Source organism: Echinops telfairi, unplaced genomic scaffold (genome assembly GCF_000313985.2).
Source record: "Echinops telfairi isolate 266 unplaced genomic scaffold, ASM31398v2 ScPeMD7_443;HRSCAF=831, whole genome shotgun sequence".
In the NCBI taxonomy this organism is placed as follows: domain Eukaryota; kingdom Metazoa; phylum Chordata; class Mammalia; order Afrosoricida; family Tenrecidae; genus Echinops; species Echinops telfairi.
Window position 1 is genome coordinate 16412912 of NW_022104341.1, and position 20387 is coordinate 16433298.

The window sequence follows — 20387 nt, forward strand, 5'->3', positions numbered from 1 at the left end:
CAGGGACCCTACAAATGGAATTTGAGCTTTCATTGCCATCGATCACCTCCTGCAAACCAGTTGCCCAGAATTTACACTCTGATACAATTCCTTCTAGATTTTGATTTTATTATTTACCGTCCTTAGGTCACACATGTTGGTGTGCTTCTTCCACAGAGATTTAGTTAATGCCTCACATAAGTGGCTGTTAGTTTTAAGACAAGTCTTTGAGACCCCAGATTCTATTCTTTCTGACAGCCAGGAACCCATTTGATTTCTTCACCACATTTTGCTATAGCAACCATATCTTCCATGATTTCTTCATAAGAGCAAGTCTAGATTAGGGCCATGCCGTAAGAACTACAGACCCATAATGCCACACCACATGGTTTTCTGTATTTCGGTATAAAAACCCAGGATTGGTGAACCCATAAGGACAACAAGTAGAATAAGGGTTTCGCGGGGGCAGTGAAAGGGAGACTATGTCAAGGAGTCCAGGAAGAAAAAGAATGTTTGGAAACTGATTGTGGTGGCAATTGTACTATTATGCTAGATGTAGTTGAACTATGAAATTATATGATATATATATCCCAATTAATAATAATTTTTTTAAAAAGAATGAAAATAAAAGTTCTTAAAAATAGGGAAAAAAGAAATATAGAATTACTGGAGATCAAACAACTAGAATAGAATCACTACGGTCACATCATGTGAAGTCAATTTTTCAAACGATTGAAGTTACAAAGTATTTTACATAGTGATAACTGCTTCAGTTTTCGACTTTTCTTTGCCAAAGTAGAACTAATCAAAGTGTAAGGGTTATGTCTTATTTAGCTGTCAGCCGTGATCATAATTTTTATTGGACGTCAATATTGGTACCAGTAGTATTTCTGGGCTTACTGGTTATTTTAAATTTAGTAAGTATTATCTTTTCTCTTTCAGTTTTCCTTCAGGTACCTGCAGTAAAACAAATTCTTACTTAGTCCGTTGCTGGAGCAACCTTAAAATAACATTTTTGATTAGCTGTCTAAATAACAAAAATCCTAAAAATTCTCAACTATACTACTGAATGAACTCCAGCCACCACCTCCACACACACACACACACACACACACACACACACACACGGCACACACAGGTAAATATAAATAAATAAATAAATAAATAAATAAATAAATAAATAAATAACAATAATGACAGTTTTTTGTCTCCATTCATATCTAGTCATTCTAAACCACTCTTAGCTTGAGTGCCTGGATTTTTAGCTGAACACCAATATTCTTTGATTTTATGTAAGTAAAATGTGGAAGTGGTAGAGGTAACTTGATAATTTAATAGCTCATAGAAAAGACGTGTCTAAGTGTTAAAAAGTAGGGGGGAGAAGCCTTCAATTGTATCTTCAAAAGAAAATAATTAACTACAGACAGAAATGTTAGGGATCTCGTTTTCCGGAACGAGGCTCACTTACAGGTGGCCTAGAACCCTGGTGGCACAATGGTTACGTGCTCAGTTGGGGACCCAAAGCTCTGCAGTTCAAATCCACCAGGGCCTTCATGGGCACAAAGATCTAACTATCTGTTTCCATAACGGTTTCAGGGAAGGACTCTATGGGCCAGTTCTACTCTTGTCAGACAGGGTCACCGCGAACAGGAATCAAGTCAACAGCCTACAAAAACTGAGGCATCAGAGATTAAAGAAAATAGGAAAGAATGAATTGTATCTACTCAGAACAGATCTCAATCCACCCAGAATCAGCCCCAACTTCATTGGAAACGCCCTGCTGAACTGACACTTTGAGTGAAATTATTCAATGCAAACATTTCACCCTTTGAACACAGTATCATCATTGGTCAGATCAATTATTTTCAAGATAATCACAGCAGGGAAATGACTAAAAGTTGTACGCGTAATCATCTTATTTTCCCTTTAACATTTAGAGATGGATATGTTGATATTATTGTCGTGCAAAGCATACATCGCAGATAGAAAACATAGAGTACGGGTTGCAATCCCGAGAAACTTGGCCAGAGAAGTAAAGCAGTCACCTGTGTTCTGAGCTGGGTTCAGATTTGGTTTACACTGGCAGCGGTCACGAACGCTGACAGCAGTGCCAGATTCTTGATGGAGTTAGCAGTGAGGCCCAGCACTGCTCACTGCACTGACCAATTTGGTTTCCAGGACACAACTGGAGCTCATTCTCATGCAAATTAGAGACTAATTGGTAAGGGCGGCATATTCTACTTATTTCAACAGCTCCTAGCTGAATTCAGAAGAGTGTTTAGGAGATTAGGGAAACGTGAGGCCGGTCAATTCTATAGCAGTTGGTTGGTTGGTTCAGTGTCTAAAGCATTGCCATGAGTCAAATTCGATTTATAGTGACCCCATGTGTTTCTCAGTAGAACTGTGTTTCATAGAGTATTTTTTTGTTGTTTTTCAAAAGTGCATCACCAGGCCTTCCCCTAACCCCCACCCTCCACCCCTGAGAAGCATCGGGGTACGATTTGAACCTCCAGCGTTTTGGTTAGCAAAAATCCATTTTAAACATTTCCCTCACCCAACGACCCCTCCTACAGTTTAGGGATTCTTATACATTATTCATGATTAAGAGGCTATTGTGGGAGAGGTTGAGAGGAAATGAGAAGCTAATAACAAAATAAGAAGATTTTCTAAAATTGATGGTGGTACTAATTATACACTTCTTAATATGATGGAACTATGGCATCGTATGCTTGGATTATGATCCAATAAAACTTTTTATAAAGGAAAAATAAAAGAGTAAACACTCTACCTCAGATAATTTGTTATCCTAAGAAGAGAATCTAGAAAATTCTCTTTCCTCTGGAAGGTCTAGGTAGAATCCTTCTTTTCCCTGAATGTCCATTCACTGCTTGTGTTGTTACTTGCCTTTGAGTCGATGCTGACTCATCCTGACCCCAGGCATGAAGCTAAGAACTATGCTCTCGAGCAGAGGGAGGCAAACTGCAGCTCAAGAGCCATATGCAGATTTTTCTGTATGTATATGTGGCTCTGAGGTAAAATTGAAAAAAAATTTTAAGGATATTATTCAGATAATGTGGATTTCACTTGTCTGTAAAAATATATTTATGGCTCTTGAATACTTTCTCAATTGTTGTGCCAGACAGGATTGGCTCTTCCATCTCAAAAGTTTGCCACCTCCTGCTTTATAGGGTTATCAAGGGCCTGTCTTCGGAGGTGCCTCATGGAGGGGTTCAAAGCATCGTCCTTTGAGCTAGCAGTCAAGCACTAATTTCTGGTGCCACTTAGGGACTCCCCCTACTATTTCCGTGCCCCTATGTCCTCCCGGAAAGGTGAAAGAGACTGTTAAAGGCTTGCACTTATCAAATGCAAGACCTCAGAAACCAACGGTGCATGGTCAGCTTGGAGAGGAGAAAATGGCAATGCCTCATCCACCAATGATTTATGTCCACTTCCGGCTAAACGCTGTGTGATAGAACAGATGGGTTTGATTATGTTAAAAAGCATATAAAAGTAATCTCAATCAACATGGAATTCAGATTCACTTTGACGATTCATTCATTTAGTCCTAGGGAGTCTTTATAATACACCAAATCTCTGTTTAAAAAAAGACAAAGAAATACTAACCTTTAACATCAAGCTTTAAACTTCTTGACTGAGAGCCAACTTCGTTTTTCGATTCGCATTCATAAACCCCTGCATCCTCTAGCTGGGCTTCGCGTATGGTGTATGTGCCACCTATAGATTTCAGAGTCTTGTCTCCAGTCTCTGCTTTCTTCTTCAGGATTATCCACGTTTCCGTCACGTTTCTACATGTGCAGGAGATGGTGACAGTGTCACCTTCCTGGACACTCTCAGAAGGAAAGGCTGTAAGTTGTATGTCTTTTGGTGGAACTGTGAAGAGAATTTTAAAACCGCTGTTGATTAAGTGAAATATAAACCAATTCCATATTACCTTAATGACAGAAACTAAAACAGCCTAGGAGCTAATTATGTATACTGTTTGCATTAAATGCTTAGAAGGTTGAGTTAAATAGCCAAGCATTTGCTTGATTGTGGCAATTGAGTGGGTCTTTAAGAAAAGGAAAATATGTCTGATACTTCTCTCATATCCCTTAATTTAATTCTTCAGCCACTCTTAATTTTTTTAACAGGGTGTTTAATAGAAATACAGGATTAAAATGTGAAGACTAGGATCAAGTTTTCTATGACTCAGGGAGGTTTCGGGGTTGGGGGGAGAGTGGTAGCAGAAAGTTTTCCTTGAAGTCCAAAGCCCTTTCCCTCCAAACCCACTGCCATCGGGTCAAATCTGGCTCAGATCAACCCTCGAGTATAGAGGACTGCCCTTTCCGGTTTCAGAGACTTTAAATCTTAAAGGAGTAGACAGCCTCGTCTTTGTTCCACAGAGCAACTAGTGGGTTAGAACTACTGACCAGCCTTGTGGATAGCAACTCAATGTGTAACCCATTACCCCACCAGGGCTTCTTAAGTCCTTTACAGACTGAAATTTTGAGCTAGAGCCTCCAAGATCAAGAAATGAAGCTACGTAGAGATGACTTCCTTTCTGGCAGTAACAACCACAACTGTGTTTACAACTTGCCAAGTAGTTGGTGACATACGGTATCTTCATTAATACATGATCCCTCAAAGGGAAATGCCGCGTCACCATTTCCTAGTGAGATTCCTATCGTGATCATCTACCTTGCGACACGACTCAAGGTTTCTTTCCTCACCCAGGCCCACATCTCAAAGGGAATGATGTCAAGCGGGTAGGAAAGGAAATGGGAGAAAGAGGAAACTCTCTACTCCTGTAAAGAGTTCAAGTCTCCAGAACTCACAGAGGCAATTCTACCTTGCCCTATAGGGCCGCTCTGAGTCGGAATCAACTTGCTGGCAGTGAGTTTGGTTTGGTTTGATTTGGTTTGGTTTCTGGTGAAAGGCATCAGGGAAACCCCGATTGAGCATGGCCTCAACCTACCACCTAGGATGTAATTTTGTTTTCACTACTGAATTTCCATCCTGGAGAAAGGCTGTCTTGAACTGACAGCTTAATTCCATCTCGTGGCTCTTTGGCACCAGGCAGATGAACCAAAAAGTGTAGTAACTGCTACCCTTAATCTTAGAATTTACAAAAGGTTTAAATGCCCAACGAGCCTTCTAAGCAATTACTAGCAGAGCCCTTTGGAGATTTCTATTCACAGTCCACTTAAGCCAGATAGATTTCATCCTAAATCATTTTCAAATACATATGTCCTACTTCTATAGTGGATGTTTCAACAAGATAATCACCGCCTCATAAGTGGAAGTGGAATTCCTGGCATAGTTCCTCGAGCTAGCTTTCCATTTGAGATTGAACAGAATTTTAGGATAAGTGATTTTGGCATGGTTCATGGGAAAGGGCTATTTCAGGAACTTTGCCGGCAAGAGCTCTTCAAAGCCATAAATTCTTTTTTTTTTTTGGTTAAAAAATTATTTTCAAAGAGAATTTTGCTCATAGTCGGAAATATCAATAATAATTAGTGATAATGCTCTGCTCACCTTGAATAATTAATTTGATTTCTCTTCTGCTTATTCCAACCTGGTTAACCCCTTCACACACATAAATACCAGAATCTTCAATCTTTGCAGACATCAAGGTGAAAGTAGAATTTTCAGAAAGAAGTTGTAGAGCCCCATTACTTAGTTGCTTGCTCCAACGGATCTTCGGAGTAGGAAGGCCATTGCTGAAGCAGGTCAAATTCACAAAACTACCTTCCTCCAGGGTGGAAGAGGGGCTAACTAGGATGGTTGTATCCTTTGGGGCAACTGAAAAGGTAAAGCCACTGGTTAGCTTAATACCTTGTACCCTGAGTTTCTAAGTGTTAATAATGTTGCAACAATTGGTTAGGGAGTCCGTAGATTACAATAGTTTATAAACTTTGATCACATCACCGTAGGAGGATTCTGTCCCTAGCTTACCATTTATATTAGTAGAACAATGGTGAGTAGGATACGCACGTCATACGTATTTTCCAATGGAAGTTAAGTATTTTCCAATGGAAGTTAAGTGCTATAGAAACGCCCTTGCGACTAAAGAATGAATGTTCAACAATTGTGTGTGTTGCTATCATGCTAAATTAGTCATGACCACAATCCCCCTTCTCTTCAAAGGGTGTGATCTCTTTTTCTACCCTAGGAATATGGGTTCAAGGAGCCTCTGACCCGGTGGGTTCCGTGTTGGATTGGTAACCAAGAGATCGAGGATTTGAACCCATCAGCTGCTCTTCAAGAGGAAGGTGTAGCGCAGTCTATACAGACTTGCCGCTTCCGAACCCGTGGAGCCATTCTACTCTGTGCTTTGGAGCTGCTAGTTGGAATCAAAGGAACAACAAACAGTAGGGTTTGGTTTGTTCTTGAGGCAAATCTGAGTTGGCCTCTTGACTTGCTTTGACCATAAAACAGGGGAGAAGTAACACGGTAGGACGTCCAAGCTAACTAAACCTCACAAAAGAAGCAATTTTCCGTACCAGCCCCTGGACACAAACACAGCCGTGGGGAGCAAATGCGAGTGTGTTTTCTTGAGGATGAGACAACATGTGGAGAAAGGAGGCGGGAACATTTCAAGCTAAGGCCTAATCACATGAATGGGGGCCATTTGGGACCAACCAGCCTTGAGTCAACCCGCTGACTGACTGAAAATGCATGAGTCAGTTCAGCCGGTACCATACTGAGAGCAGATAAACTGTCCAGTTGACCCTTTCTCAAATTGCCTACTCATACTCCTAAGTAAATAACAGGCTGTTATTTCACGTTTGGAGAGTTGTAATCATCATGATTTTGATATTTCATTTCTGTGTGTTTCTTTTCCCAGAGGTTTTGACTACGGACTGCCAAGCATGATCAAGAAATCCATATACATGGTAGGCACACTGCACATGTGCTTACCGTTAACATGAAGTGTCTTCGAACTCAGCCTTTGTTTGGGTTCAAACTCCAGTTCAGTAATATTTAACTTAGCCTTACAAACAAGAACGTTTCTGATGTCTTTGGTGGTGGGGATGAAGGTCACTTCCAAACGCTTAGTCTCCAGGGATTGTCGATTCATGTCTCCCCAAAAGTCTTTATACTTCATAGTACTCTTCCCCTTAAGTAATTCAATCTCCAAGCGGTCAAAAGGGTACACATCAGGAACCGTGCAGCTTACGGTGACAGGGTTTCCCATCACTAGCGCATCAGTCAACTCAATTTCTGGATCTCTAGGGAATGCTGCAAACATCAAGCAAAAATGATGCTTATCTGCGGCCTTCAAGGAAAAGTGAATCTAATCTGAATTAACTCCCACAGTTGTCCTCAAAATGACAGCTGTACCTCACCAGAAAAATCAATAGATAAGCAATATAAAGGTGATTATCGATATATAAGTAATGACATTAAATGTAAATGCTTATTAGTGATATTATATATAAATGATGCTAGGAATAAAAGAAATACCTAGTTCACCAAGTGATAAAGTCAAACAAACAAACCAAAGCCCTTGACATTGAGCTGCTTCTAACTCATAGGCACCCCAGGAGCTCAAGGGTGGCGGGGGTACTTGACTGACATCTTTACAGACAATCACTAGAGCTTTCTTTTGGGTGGGCTCACATTTCCAACCTTAAGGTTAGGAGTGAAGTGCGAACTGTTGGGACCACTCAGAGATCTAAGTTATAAACATGCTTCTTGCTTTCCTCTTTTCAGTAAAGCAGCCTCGCTGAGAAGCGTGGTCTGATCTTTTCTAAAACATTGCCAGCTTCTACCATCGTACTTAGCTAACTACATATGTATTTGAAATGCTTATAAAATTAACAGAGTATAAGGGTGCTAGTTTCTTATTATTCATCATCTCAGTCTTCCAAGCAGCCTGATAAAATTGGTAGTAATTAATTTACTTTACAGCTAGGAAAACAGAGCCCCACAGAAGATAAAGGACTGTAATCATGCATCACCCCTGGTTAGCCACTGAGTTAGATCAGAACCCATATTTCTCTGATCTCAGAGCCCACACTCAGATTCGCAGAGCTTTGCAGCCTCTCTGGATCAGATAAGACACACAGGACAGTCCTCATTTTAAGCACTTTCATTCCAAATGGTGATATTTTCCCAGAAAGCTTTAAATATTTCTCCAACCGTACTTTTAACTTGAAACTAAAAAGATGTATAAAAGACTTAGTTCATAAATAATGACATTTATAGCTAGCCCATGTAAATCAATAGATATTAAACTAATCTGGTTATTAAGAGTAAGAATAATGCTAACATTTTTTTTGCACCAAGCAAACTGCTGTTAAAGTGATACTTTCTCAAATTTTCCCAGATTGCACTAAGACTTCACTGCTGGTTCTCGTTGCTGTGGGGAATGTGCCTACATCAGCAGATCCTAGGGGCTGAGTAATATGATAAGGCAACAAAATCTACCCTTCTTCTGAGAGCTTCAAATCCTTATACAGACATACTCTAACTCATTCTGAGTGAAATCCTGATGGCTAACACAAGTCTGGGCAGGGTTTCTGGTGGAAAAATCTGTACAATATGTTTTCTTGGATTTTGCTGAGTGAAATAAAGCAGAATAACACTCTCAAAGAAATAGCTTTGTGGTTATTTTCCTTGTTTTGCTCTTCGCCCATTGCAAATGGAAGAACTCCAGCGGTGTCAAATTCTTAGAGACTTGAGGCTGTAAATGACTTTTACGAAGGTGACAAGAAAACAGCAACATATAGATTATAAATTTCCATGTATATCACTAGCAATATGGAGTCTTTAGAGCTTTTCACCTGAGCTGTTACGTTACCACTCACAACTCCATCCTAATGCCCTGTCTTCACATTTGGCCTTCGTCTGCACCTAATTGCCTCATTTCTTGTCCTGCCTGCAGCTTTCCGAATGAAGGTATTAGGTTCAGGCCTTACCCCAACTCAGACGAGAGAGCAGGCAGTCACTGTCCCATCCACTTATCTGCATGGAGGCTATTCCTTGAGTGAGTGTTTGTAGGGGATCTCTTTAGTGCTCAGGAATTTCCTACACAAACACACACACATCTTCCTTACTACGTCCTCTCACCCAATATGCACAAAGAAGGACCATTGGGGTGATCAACTGAATGACGAGCATATTGACAAGACATAAACTTAGGGTTGTAAATGCTGGGCATATATGCAGTATATAGTTAGGATTTAGGCTGGTTATGTTACTTCAGGCCATTCTGGTTCTGAGATTTAGGAACCGAGTTGCTGTGGTTAACAGCTACCATTGTGTTGGCCCCGAAGTCATGATGACCCCATGCGCAATGGAATCAGGACCCTTGTGGTCCATAGAGTTTTTCTAAAGTGGATCACCAGGCTTCTCTTCTTAGTCCAGCTTAGCCAGGGAGCTCCTGTTCCAGAGAAGCCTGTTCAGCACCAGGGAAACCTGCACTATAGCAACATCTCCACTGACAGCTGAGTGATCTACACAGGAGGGGCACTGCCTGGAATTAAATGTGTATGCCCACATAGAAAATGAGAACTCTACCCTGGAGACCTCACCACCCATCAGCAACCATACCCAATGCAGAATCCCCTTTCTCAACACCAGGATCGCATTGGCTATCACATCCTCTTTTTTTTTTCTAGCTGAACTTAAAAAGACAAACAAAAATTAAAAAGAATTCTGAGAAACACTTACAGTAGAGCTCCACCTGGATTCCTTTCTCCAGTTTCTTGTGCCCGCAGGTGACTGTACATAGGTAAGAGTGTTCATTCTCAAAGCTAACAGGACTCAGCGTCAGCGTGGACTTTGTCCCCTCACTTCTCACCTTCCCACTGAGCGGGCTGTCAATCTGGGTTCTCCAGGAGAAAGTTGGGGATTTGCAGCCTGTGACACTACACGTCAACACCACTGAGTCCCCAATCTGAGCAGCAATCCGGGACCCAGGGGAGACATCTACTGTAAACAATTTCTCTAGGAGAGGCAAGGAGAGGAAGAAAAGAAAAAGAAAAAAAGATGAATTTCTTTTTAAACCATACTTTAATTATGATTACCCCTCCCCACCCATCTCCCTCAAGCTAATATCTCTGCCAAGAAGAAATCACCTCTTTCCACCTTGGAACCAAGAGAAAGGAGGCCACATCTTTGAAGAATGAGCCTCATTCACCTAATAAAAGGAATGTAGATAGAAGTTTGTCAAAAGAGAAGTCGGCATCTGTTCCTAGCAATGATCCAGCCTCTTCTCGCATGTAGTTTATCAAGGCCTTATCATGGTGAAAATAACGCAAATAATGTAAGTGGTTCCAGCTTGTCAGATCTTGCACATACCACTTTACATATACAATTTCATCGAACCATCATAATCATTTGCTTGAATATATAATGTTATCTCTTTCAGGAAATTAAAGCTCAGAAATGTTAAATAGCTTCACAGAGCTTGCAAGTTGCAAAATTAAGACTTAAAGCCAGGGGAGTGTGATTTAAGGTCCAACGTTCGCAGCTACTAAGACAACTAACCAAGTCATTCTCAGATGGAGGAAAACCGGGGTCTAAGAGAGATGGTGAGGAGCTCTAGCGGCTCTGTTGAATATATGTTGGTCTGTTAACTATGAGTTCAGAGGTTCAAAACCACTGGACAATCCGCAGAAGGATGACGTTTTCTGGCCCCATAAAGATTTACAGTCTTAGGGGCCCAATCTAGGGTTGCAATTAGAATGGTTTCAACGGCAGTGGGTTGGGTTCTCTTTGTTTAAGAGAGCCGCAAGAAATGTCACAAAAGATGTCTTCAGCCTATAGGAGGGGACTTCAAAAATGTCTGGCAAAGATTCATTGTCTTTAAATTTCATTTTTCCATGAAGGTTTGAAACCTCCTCATATGTAAAACCTATAATAGACTAGCACTTAGGGCTTCCATCTGAACACTTGCAAAGCTACCCTTTGAAAGGCACGTGAAATAAGCTGAAAACAAGGTAAAAAGCATTAAAATGATAGACAAACTATCTCCAATATTTGTTTAATGCAACAGGAAAAGGCTTTAAAATTAATTCAGGGGCTGAAGGGCAAACTCCCAAGGCTCACATATCCAGGAAAGCTGTTTGGCTACAGGCCGATCCCCGCTGGGTGCATGGCGTCTTTCGGATGACTGCTGCTTCAGGGGAGAGGCATTCCAAACCTGGCTCTGTTCCCCTGAAGAAACGGCAAGTGACTGGCCAGTGCCAGAAGGGACAAATGAGACTCCACAGGAAATAAATAAAATCTTCCTTATTGTAAATGTCAGGCTGGGGGTAGAGGAAGGAAGTCTCAATAAATAAATAAGCCCAACACACGGGATTTTGCAAGGTTTGTGTCTGTGCCAGGAGAAGTTTTTTGGTTTGTTTGATTGGCTTGATTAATTGTGACATTGTCGTATCATTCAAATATGACTCTCCTCAAATTACCTCAATAAATTGATATGCTATTATATTTTGAAAGAGCGGGGTCATTCAGAAACTATAAGCCGAGTTTCCTAATGCTTTATATGTTGGGGTGTGAAAGGAAGGGTCTTATGAACAGCCAGCTTCCTGCTTGTGGACAGTTGGCAGATCACTTGTTCCTGTAGCTGCTTATTTTACAAGGTAAACTCGTGGCTCCTACAAGAGTGCTACTTGTAGTGAACTGAAAAGGGCACTTTGACAGTTCGATTCTCCCAATTCTATCTCAGAAGTTAAGGAGGTTACAAACCACTATGATATAAAATGCAAAGCAACCCTCTCCACTCTCCCACTCTAGAATGTATTTCCTTTCACCACTGAAATGGCAGGCAGTTTATTAGGGAGTGAAGCTATTCAGAATTTTTTGATCAGCTTTACTTCCTTTTATTAGTCTAATATCTTTCCCAGTCTCTTGGAAATGATAAATAACATTTCAGCTGAGTTAATTGACTAATAATGACCTTGGATCTTATTTTTTTAAGCAATCCAAGTTTAGCACTATGTTTAAACATTTTTAAACTTAAAAGCTCCACTTAAAAAAGTGCGTTACCTATATTTACAGTCTTTTTAATCCAGCAAATATTCACTGAGTACCAATTATAGGCCAGGAACTGTATGAGAACTCAAACATTAACACATACACACACACACACACACACACACACACAAACACACAGATCCTGGCTTGAAGGATTTTACTGTTCAATGAAAAGTACACTTACAAGAGTTATAGACATTAAAGGTAAGTACTCTCACATAAAAAATTCTGCAGTATCAGTAATATCAAATACTAGTCTATGAGTACATACATAGGCAGACATGCAAGCTGAACAGGTATGAATAGGCAAACAGGACTACACTCACAACAATATATAGATTTGGCAGAGGAAATTTCTACATGTATATTTGTATGTGCTATAAATATATCCATGTATGTAAGAGAGCAAACAGCGGCTACAGAAGTAAGAAAGCTTTTTAGTCATAACCAAGTGACTTGTGGATATGGGTCCTGGAGCATGGGGCCTTGGGACCACAGTCTTGTAGGACAGCTAAATCAATAGGCAGAACATAGTTCACAAAGACAATGGTCTACACTTTGTGGTGGTGAGGAGCAACTGGGGGCTTAAAAGCTAGTGGGCAACCATTGAAAAAGCAACTAGTGCTCTCTTCTGCCTAGAATAAAGAAAAATGAAGGCGACGAGAACTCAAGGAAACAATTAGTTCAAAGGGTTCATGGACCACTTGACCCACAGCCTGCACTACCCTGGCACCTAGCTATTACTACTGACTCTGGTCAGGTTCACAGAAGGTCTTAGACAGAATCGGGAGTGGAGAATAAAATTCAAAATCATAGAAAAGATAGGACTTGCTGGTTTTACAAAGACTAATGAAACCCCTGAGACCGTGGCCTTCAAACCTGGAAGGTGCACACCCCCAGGGACCACCTTGCCATCAAACAACAGACAAGTCTCCTAAGTGAATCATAACCCTGAAAGGGAATGCACTCCTACTAATAATCCACCGCTCAAGACCAAAGGACAGCATTTAGTGAAAACCAAAGCTCAGGTGGCTGCAAGGAGCAGGAAAGAGGGATGAACAGAAAGAGGATGCAAGGGAGGAACGGAAAAGATCACTGCTCCATTGAGGGACTTGCAAATTATTAGGAGACAAAGGGTGTATGAATTACTACATGGACAATTCATTTGTTCTGTAAACTTTCACTCAAACCACACTAATAAATTCAACATAGGTTATTTGGGGCACTTAACTAAACTATATTCAAAGTGTCTATTTATGTACTGGCTTTCTCTCCAAAAATGTTATCCCATCCCATGCAGGGCATGTGAGTTTCAGCATGATTTCCAGCACCAAGCACAATTCTTTGGTTCTTAAACGGGGCTCTGAATTGTGTTCCAATGAACAGAAATACATAGATATTTATAAGAAGAGTTGAGTGAACACCAAGGGAGGAATTTCGCCTTAGAGCATCTGGAATTGAAAGGCTGATATGAGCTTTCGCTTGAAGCCTGGGTGCAACTCTGCCAGGTCAAGGGAGAACAGGCAACTCTCACTGAAAGAACAGTATGCAGTGAGGCGTAGGGTCACCACGCAACTGCAAAGATAGTTTCTGACTAAACTGTGAAGAGTTTCATGTGACCATTTGAAGAAATGTTCATTTTAATGTATATGCAATTAAAGTTCGATTGGAGTCATAAAATGAGCCCTTTTTTGTTAAGTATCAGAACTCTGGCAGTAGTGCATAGCACTGATTATTTGGGAGATAGAATGAGAGCAGGGAGCCCATTTGAAGATAATTTGCTGCAGGCGAACACCATGTGGCTTTGTTTTGAAACGGGCCACTAATGAAATATTTGACCCCACCCAGATTATGAACTATACCTGGCCTCAGGTTTTAGGCACTTAATATAACTCTGGTGCAGGTCAATGAAATAGTGAGGTGGCAAGAATAATTTTTTGGCAAATATCACGTCTACACTATGTATGAGTTGCTATTAATCACGGTGGGATATAAAGGATTGGGGGGAGGGGATAGGTTGATTCAGGGGGATCGTTCGGAGGTAGAACCGATTCGACCATTTGGGATTAAAGCATGAATTTGGGAGTCACCAACAAGCGGTGGTTCCAATCTGGGGGTTTTGTCGTGCCAAGACAAGAAGAGCAGGGATGGAAACTTGATAACATGCTAAGGGGCTAGTGGGAGAGCATGAACCGTGAGGGACTGACACCCAAACCTGAACCAGACTCACTGCCCTGGGGTTTCTGAGTTGGTAAATCCTTACAGGAGCAAAAAAGCCTCATCTTTCCCCCATGGAGCAGCTGGTGGGTTTGAACTGCTGATCTTTGGGTTAGCAGCCCAACACCTAACGCACAGTGCAACCAGGGGTCTTGAAGGAACGATGAGAGAGGGCAAAGAATCAGAAAAGTAGATTCAAGTGGAAGCAATTACCATAGTGAAGTCATTTCACATTGCTCTAATACCAATGGCAGCATCTTTTCTCTTCCTGGTACAGAGTCTACCTACCTTGAACAATTAATTCCACTTCTTTTCTATTTCTCCCAATTAGATTAACCCCTTCACACACATAAATTCCAGAGTCTTCCATCCTCATGGCAATTAAGGTGAGAGTTGAATTCCCAGAAAGGAGCTGTAAGTTCCCATTATCTAACTTCTTGCTCCAGGAAACCTCTGGAGCCGGCAGCCCCTCGCTGAAACACTTCATGGTCACAGCGTCACCTTCTTGCAGGCTTGTTGAAGGGCTCACAGATATGACTGTATTCCTGGGTGAGACTGGAAAGGTAAGTCACAGTGTTAGCCATTGCGAAATATTTGTTTGATCCAACCAAATACATTTTTTTTCATTGTTTACTATGTGCTTCCAACAATTGGGTGAATTTGTGCTGCCAAATTAATATAAAGAATTGTTGAGTCATTAAAAATAGCCAAGTCAACTTTGAAGTAACTTGATTTATATTTTTGGATGCTTGGTGTTTTCTGATAGTCAACAATTCAGAAATTAAGATGAGCCTTCGGAGTTAGGTAATTCGATCTCCCACTTAAAGTAAGAATCCCATCCATCCTTGCTCTAAAGTGCTCATCCAAGTCAGTTCAGTTCTGACAGGGAGTGGCAACCATCACCGGACAAAGCCTGGAATGGGATCTTTGGGCAGTCTCACAGAGCGAGGGAGCATTCAAATCCCTACCTCTTTCCCACCTGGACGTGCATGTGGGGGGGTGTGCACATGTACATGCACATACACAGGCACACGCATGGAACAAATGTTGACCTCCTCAAAGCTCTCTAGCAGTGCAGCTAATAGTTCAAAGTATTTTATGAGAGTTTAAAAAACATGATTCAAAATGTTTTCTCGCTTGATCCTTCTTACTACAATCCAAGCAGGCAGTATTCCCCTTTTGTAGAAATGAAGACTTGGAGAAATTAAGCAAATTTATAGCTAGTGGAGCCAGAACTTACACTGTCTCTCAACCCAAATCTTGTGCTCTTTCGTTGGATTATGCAGATGATAAATATTATGTTCACACTGAATAAAAATGAAGTCGAGACTGTACGTATTTTCTTGTGATTAGTTGCTAAATGTATTGCTATTCAGCAGACTCTAACTTTGCATAAAGACTAGGCTACATCTACTCACTGTGGACTTGCAGTTCCTTCCTGGTCTCTCGCTCTGTGAGCACAGAATCTGTTCCGTCAATGTGTAATTTAGCTCGACACACAAGGATTTTTCCAATATCCTCGATGATAGGAGTAAAGGTTACTTCTAAACTCTTGGTTTCCAGGGACTTTCTCTCTGAATCCTCCAGAAATTCCTGATTCTTCACGAGCTGGTTGTTCTTCAGTAAATCTATCTCCAGCCTGTCGGATGGGTAAACATCAGGGACCAGACATTTCACTCTGACCGGCTTTCCGACCTCCAGTGGTCCACTCAAATGGATCTCTGGATCTTTAGGAAAAGCTGCAAAGACCAAATTAGTAGATGTAAGTGGGCTTTTTGCTCAGGTTAAATAAGATTCCTTACGGTTTAATGCAAAGCAAACCACGTCTAATGCTTTGGTCAGCACAGTTTTCGTGCTGCAGACTCCATTGTTGTAAACAGCCTTCCGTGGATTTAGATGGGCTCAAAAAGCAAGTCTTGCAATCAGCCATTTTGGGGGAGGGCTCTATTCCCATGTGTACTGGTTCCCAAGGTTGCCCAACTAGTTAAGCACTTGACTACGAACCAAAAGGTTGGTTCTTGGAACCCATCAAAACAGTGCCTCAGAAGAAGGTCCGAGCGCTGCTACGGAAAGGGCACATCTCGGGCAAACCCTGTGGAGCACAGGAGTCAGAACTGACTAGACGGGCAAGTGGCCTAGTTTTGGTTTTGCTGTTTGTGCGTTGAGGGGTGTATCAAAGAAGAGACACAAAAGCCATGCTTTTCGAATACTTATATGGGCCAGCCACAGATTTTGTTTTACCTCCTCAATAGTCCCCAAAAGACTGAGATTACTTTTCAGAGATTGAAAACACGGGGATTCCGTAGATTTGGGGTCACACAGGCAGGGAGAGCTGGGATTGCTACAACTTGGGGAGGCTGTTGCAGGCTCATTTTCCTGTTTGAATCAGAGCAGATATATTTCTATTTCACAGATCAGGAATCTGGAGCTCAGAATGGCATCACAAAGAGTAGCTATTAAATAAGTTATCCTAAGCAAAGAAAGAACAACTTTAAATTATTGGCTTCTAAGAATTTTACCTCTGACAGAAACTCGCCATCCAGAAAGGAACTCTTGAGCAATCTTAAATTCTAGAAGGCAGCTTTGCAGTCTGAATGCCTGCCTGACTGTCCCAACCGCTGTTCCCTTTGGACCTTCTAGTTCTGTGGCAGTCGGCTGTGACCTCCCAGGAGGCATCTACCACAGCATCACAAACCACCGCGATGCTAACACAGAGCCTGGATTCAGGGCCTTATGTAGTAAAAAGACTAGAAGGGCCTCAACTCTAAAGAATAATAGAATCAAATGTGGCGGGGAAGCAGGGTTATTCAACACATAATGAGAAACAGAAATTCTTGAAGAAAAACCATAGGCAACATAATTAAATCCAGAAGGGTCTTTTCTTTTTCACAACTTCAACTGTTTTTTGGTTTGGTTATTTGTGGGCAGTGGCGGAGGATTGCCAGGGCTGCTGCTATTGAAAGAACACAGTATTCTTCCCTTTTTCAACTAGAAATTTCGGACCCTCATGTGCTGGAAGAACTGTGCCTGTAGCCCGCACAGCTTGACGTCAGGTAATATAAGAACTTGCTACTTCTCCTATATTTACATAAAGGGGCCTTTCAGGGGGCTCTTGGCAACTACAACGTGTGCATGCAGGACCAGGATAATTGAAAGCAGCCGCACAGGCAGTTGCTTGTGAAGCATGAGCAGTACATAGGACTTGCTGAAGAATCATGTATGATGAATGGGAAAAGTTGGTTGGGCTCCAGTACAGGAGAAAAGAATCAACAGAATGATAAGGTAATCAAATGAGGTTTCTATGAGAAAAGAATCAACATAATTATAAGGTAATCAAGTGAGGCTTTTTAAGAGGAAATGACCGTACATGGATATGACTTTTTGTTTGTTTGTTTTTAAAAAGAGTGGTCATCAGCATCTAAAGTAGGTGATTTCTTTCAGGTTAGCATTTACTCCACTTGCTAACTCGGTGTTGCTGAGTTGAGCCTGGATCAAGAAGCATTTGGGTAAGCTAAACTACTAAATTAGAATAAACTAAGGGGACTCATGTAGGAGATAAATCTAACTCATTCTATAAATAAATATTCGTGAGATGCATCATTAAAGCTAATTGCCACTGAAAGTAAATAAATGAATCCTAACTTTATCTAGACCGAAGTCAAATAAGTGAAATGTTTGCAGATGTCTTTCTCCATTCTAGGGGGAAAGCTGCATTATAGATCTTCTATTTAATATTTAAACTCATTTTAAACACCAAATTGCCTAAAAATAAATCAATGGAAAGCCCCTAAAGGATGAACTGCACAAATCGTGGCTACACACAACCAAAGGAAAATAGGGTACACTTTTTTCCAAAAAGAAAGAATTCTAAAGCTTTTAATTCACTGACAAGAAACCCAGAGCTTCTCAGAGGTTGTCTGGCGGCCATGAACACCATGTGTGTGGCAAAGTTCTCGTGCTTGACGTGGCTGCCTCTAGCTTCCTTGGTGCTGCATGGCCTCTGATCAAACATGTGATCGTGAGTATCCACTTTCACAAATACTAACAATCATCATCTTAAAGCAAAGTAGAGAGCAACGATTCTCTGAAACACTTACAGTAGATTTCCACCTCGATCCCCTTCTCCTCTTTCCCAGAACTGCACGAAGCTGTGCACAGGTACGAATGCTCGTTGTCGAAGGTAACGGGTGCCATGGTCAGGGTGGACTTGGTTCCCTCGTTCCTGACCTTCCCATTCAGCGGACTGTCTATCTGGGTCCTCCAAGAGAAAGACGGGCTGTCGCAGCCATCAGCGCTGCAAGTCAGTGAGACTGAGTCACCAATCTGAGCAAGAATTTTGTCCTCCGGAGAGATGTCGATTTTAAAAGCCTGAGCTGCCAAGGCAAAAGGAGAAAAAGCAAACTTACCACTGGTTGATTTGAGATTCTGCTCTCACTCTCTGCTCAGTTTCAGCATAATGTCCCAAATACAATGAGCCGGATCTCTTTGCTAAACCGATTCAGACTAATGGCAAAGCAGCCAGAAGTTCACTTTGCCAAAGGGAGTGTTGAAATCATTTGCACTTAGATTTCTCAGTTATGCGCTTGACATCTATTTATCAGATTTGTTTCTTATGTGCTACGTTTGAGCTGTGTTTATTAATCTCCCCAGTAGGCAATTTTCTAAGCAAGCTGTGCTAACTTTGTTTTACAGCAATTATGTGTGCGTGTGTGCGTGCGTGTGTGTGTGTGTGTGTGTGTGTGTGTGTGCAGCTCCTACCAACACCATACAGTGGTGTGTAGCAAAACAATAGCACATTGAAAACTTAGGTTAAATTCAGTTTCCCCCTGTTTAAAAACTCGAGTTAGTGCCTGGCTTCACTCCTGAAGCCAAAGTCAGGGCTAAAACGGAATGTTAGTCACCGAAGCGGATCAAGAAGAGACACTTACAAGCTGCAAACAGCGTCCAAAGCATACTTGAAGCGCCCAAGATCAGGACCATCTCCGCATGCATTTTAAGCTGCTCCCTGTGTGAAGAGAAAATAATGCTTCCAGGATCCCACTTTCTGTCCCACCTGAACCGCCTGGGCAGAGTGTGCAGCTCCTGAAGCCAGTGAGGCTCAGCGAGGAGTGAAATACAAAGTCTGCTCTTTATAAAGGGCCTTGCTGCAGGGGCGGAGGGAAATCCCTTCAAGGGGAAACCCGAGGCAGAGCCAGGGAAAAAAATGTTCATTGACACCCAGCCAAGTCCCGGCATTAACCCTCTCAGAACTGAAACAACTTTCTCTGCCCTGGGAAAAGAAAACCCGTACAAGGCTATCAAATTCCAACTTTTATTATTTATTTACTTTTTTTTCCTAGGAGTTGACTTTCAGTCCCAAAATGTAGTTATCTATTCTAGAAAGACATGAAGGGCGTACTGATGGCACAACTTGGCTGTATGACCCATAGAAAGCTTTTCAGAAAAAGGAGACAAAATGGTCAGTTAAACTCAAGATTTTGAAATGGTTAATAAGTTTGTCACCTGGTTGATTTTTTTGGTTCCTCAGGAAGACCTGTTTGCAATTCTGAAATAGAGGTGAATTTTTTTTCTTATAAGAAAAAGAAAGCAAAGTCCTTCCTTTGGTGAGTCATTTTCAAAAAGGCTGGCAGTGTGACTTCTTAGTTTTATACAGCTTATTCATAAATATAATTCTTTTGACAATAGACATCCGTGTTTTGAAATGATATTCTTGACTGGAGAATAAAGGAATATAACTGAATTTCCCTGCCAAAACAAGGGGATCCGTTTTCCTCTCTGTTTCAGACAAGTGCCAGGCCCCTGGTTCCAGCGCTGGAGAATTGGATGTCTTTTGCAGATTCAAATGCAAATGGGAAGAATTCAACTGCAGTGGTAAATCTCTTCAGCTCTCAGGACAAACTCCGTTAAAGCATGTTAAAAGCATAATTGTGCAATATGGGTGGGAATGAAGGCCAATTTTATGTTATCTCCATTCCACCCTTACCCATTTCTCTCTTACTCCCAACCCCAAGAAATGGCTTTTTAAACAGCGCAAGAGGCACTGTTAGCTGATAGCCCAACGCCTTGCAAAATGCTTGCCTATCAAAAAGAAACCGGATCAGCCACTTCCTTGTATTATACTTGCTTATGTCTTTCTCTGCCTCCAGATCATCAGTTCCTTTCCAGGCAGGGACACATTCTTGTTCATTGTGGTATCCAACTGT

The 20387-nt window shown here is 41.4% G+C and overlaps 1 protein-coding gene across 1 annotated transcript in view; it reads right to left on the reverse strand.

Moving 5' to 3' along the window:
• The window catches only part of VCAM1 (vascular cell adhesion molecule 1), a 22529-nt gene extending 3242 nt beyond the window's left edge, over window positions 1-19287 (reverse strand). The window contains exons 1-8 of the mRNA XM_004699227.2: window positions 19113-19287; window positions 18282-18557; window positions 15603-15923; window positions 14473-14739; window positions 9658-9933; window positions 6901-7221; window positions 5515-5781; window positions 3604-3870 (exon numbers count right to left, since the gene is read on the reverse strand). Coding sequence (XP_004699284.1) covers window positions 3604-3870; window positions 5515-5781; window positions 6901-7221; window positions 9658-9933; window positions 14473-14739; window positions 15603-15923; window positions 18282-18557; window positions 19113-19176 — 2059 coding nt within the window. The 5' untranslated portion in view covers window positions 19177-19287. The remainder of the gene's footprint in view (window positions 1-3603; window positions 3871-5514; window positions 5782-6900; window positions 7222-9657; window positions 9934-14472; window positions 14740-15602; window positions 15924-18281; window positions 18558-19112) is intronic.
• Window positions 19288-20387: the final 1100 nt, after the last annotated feature.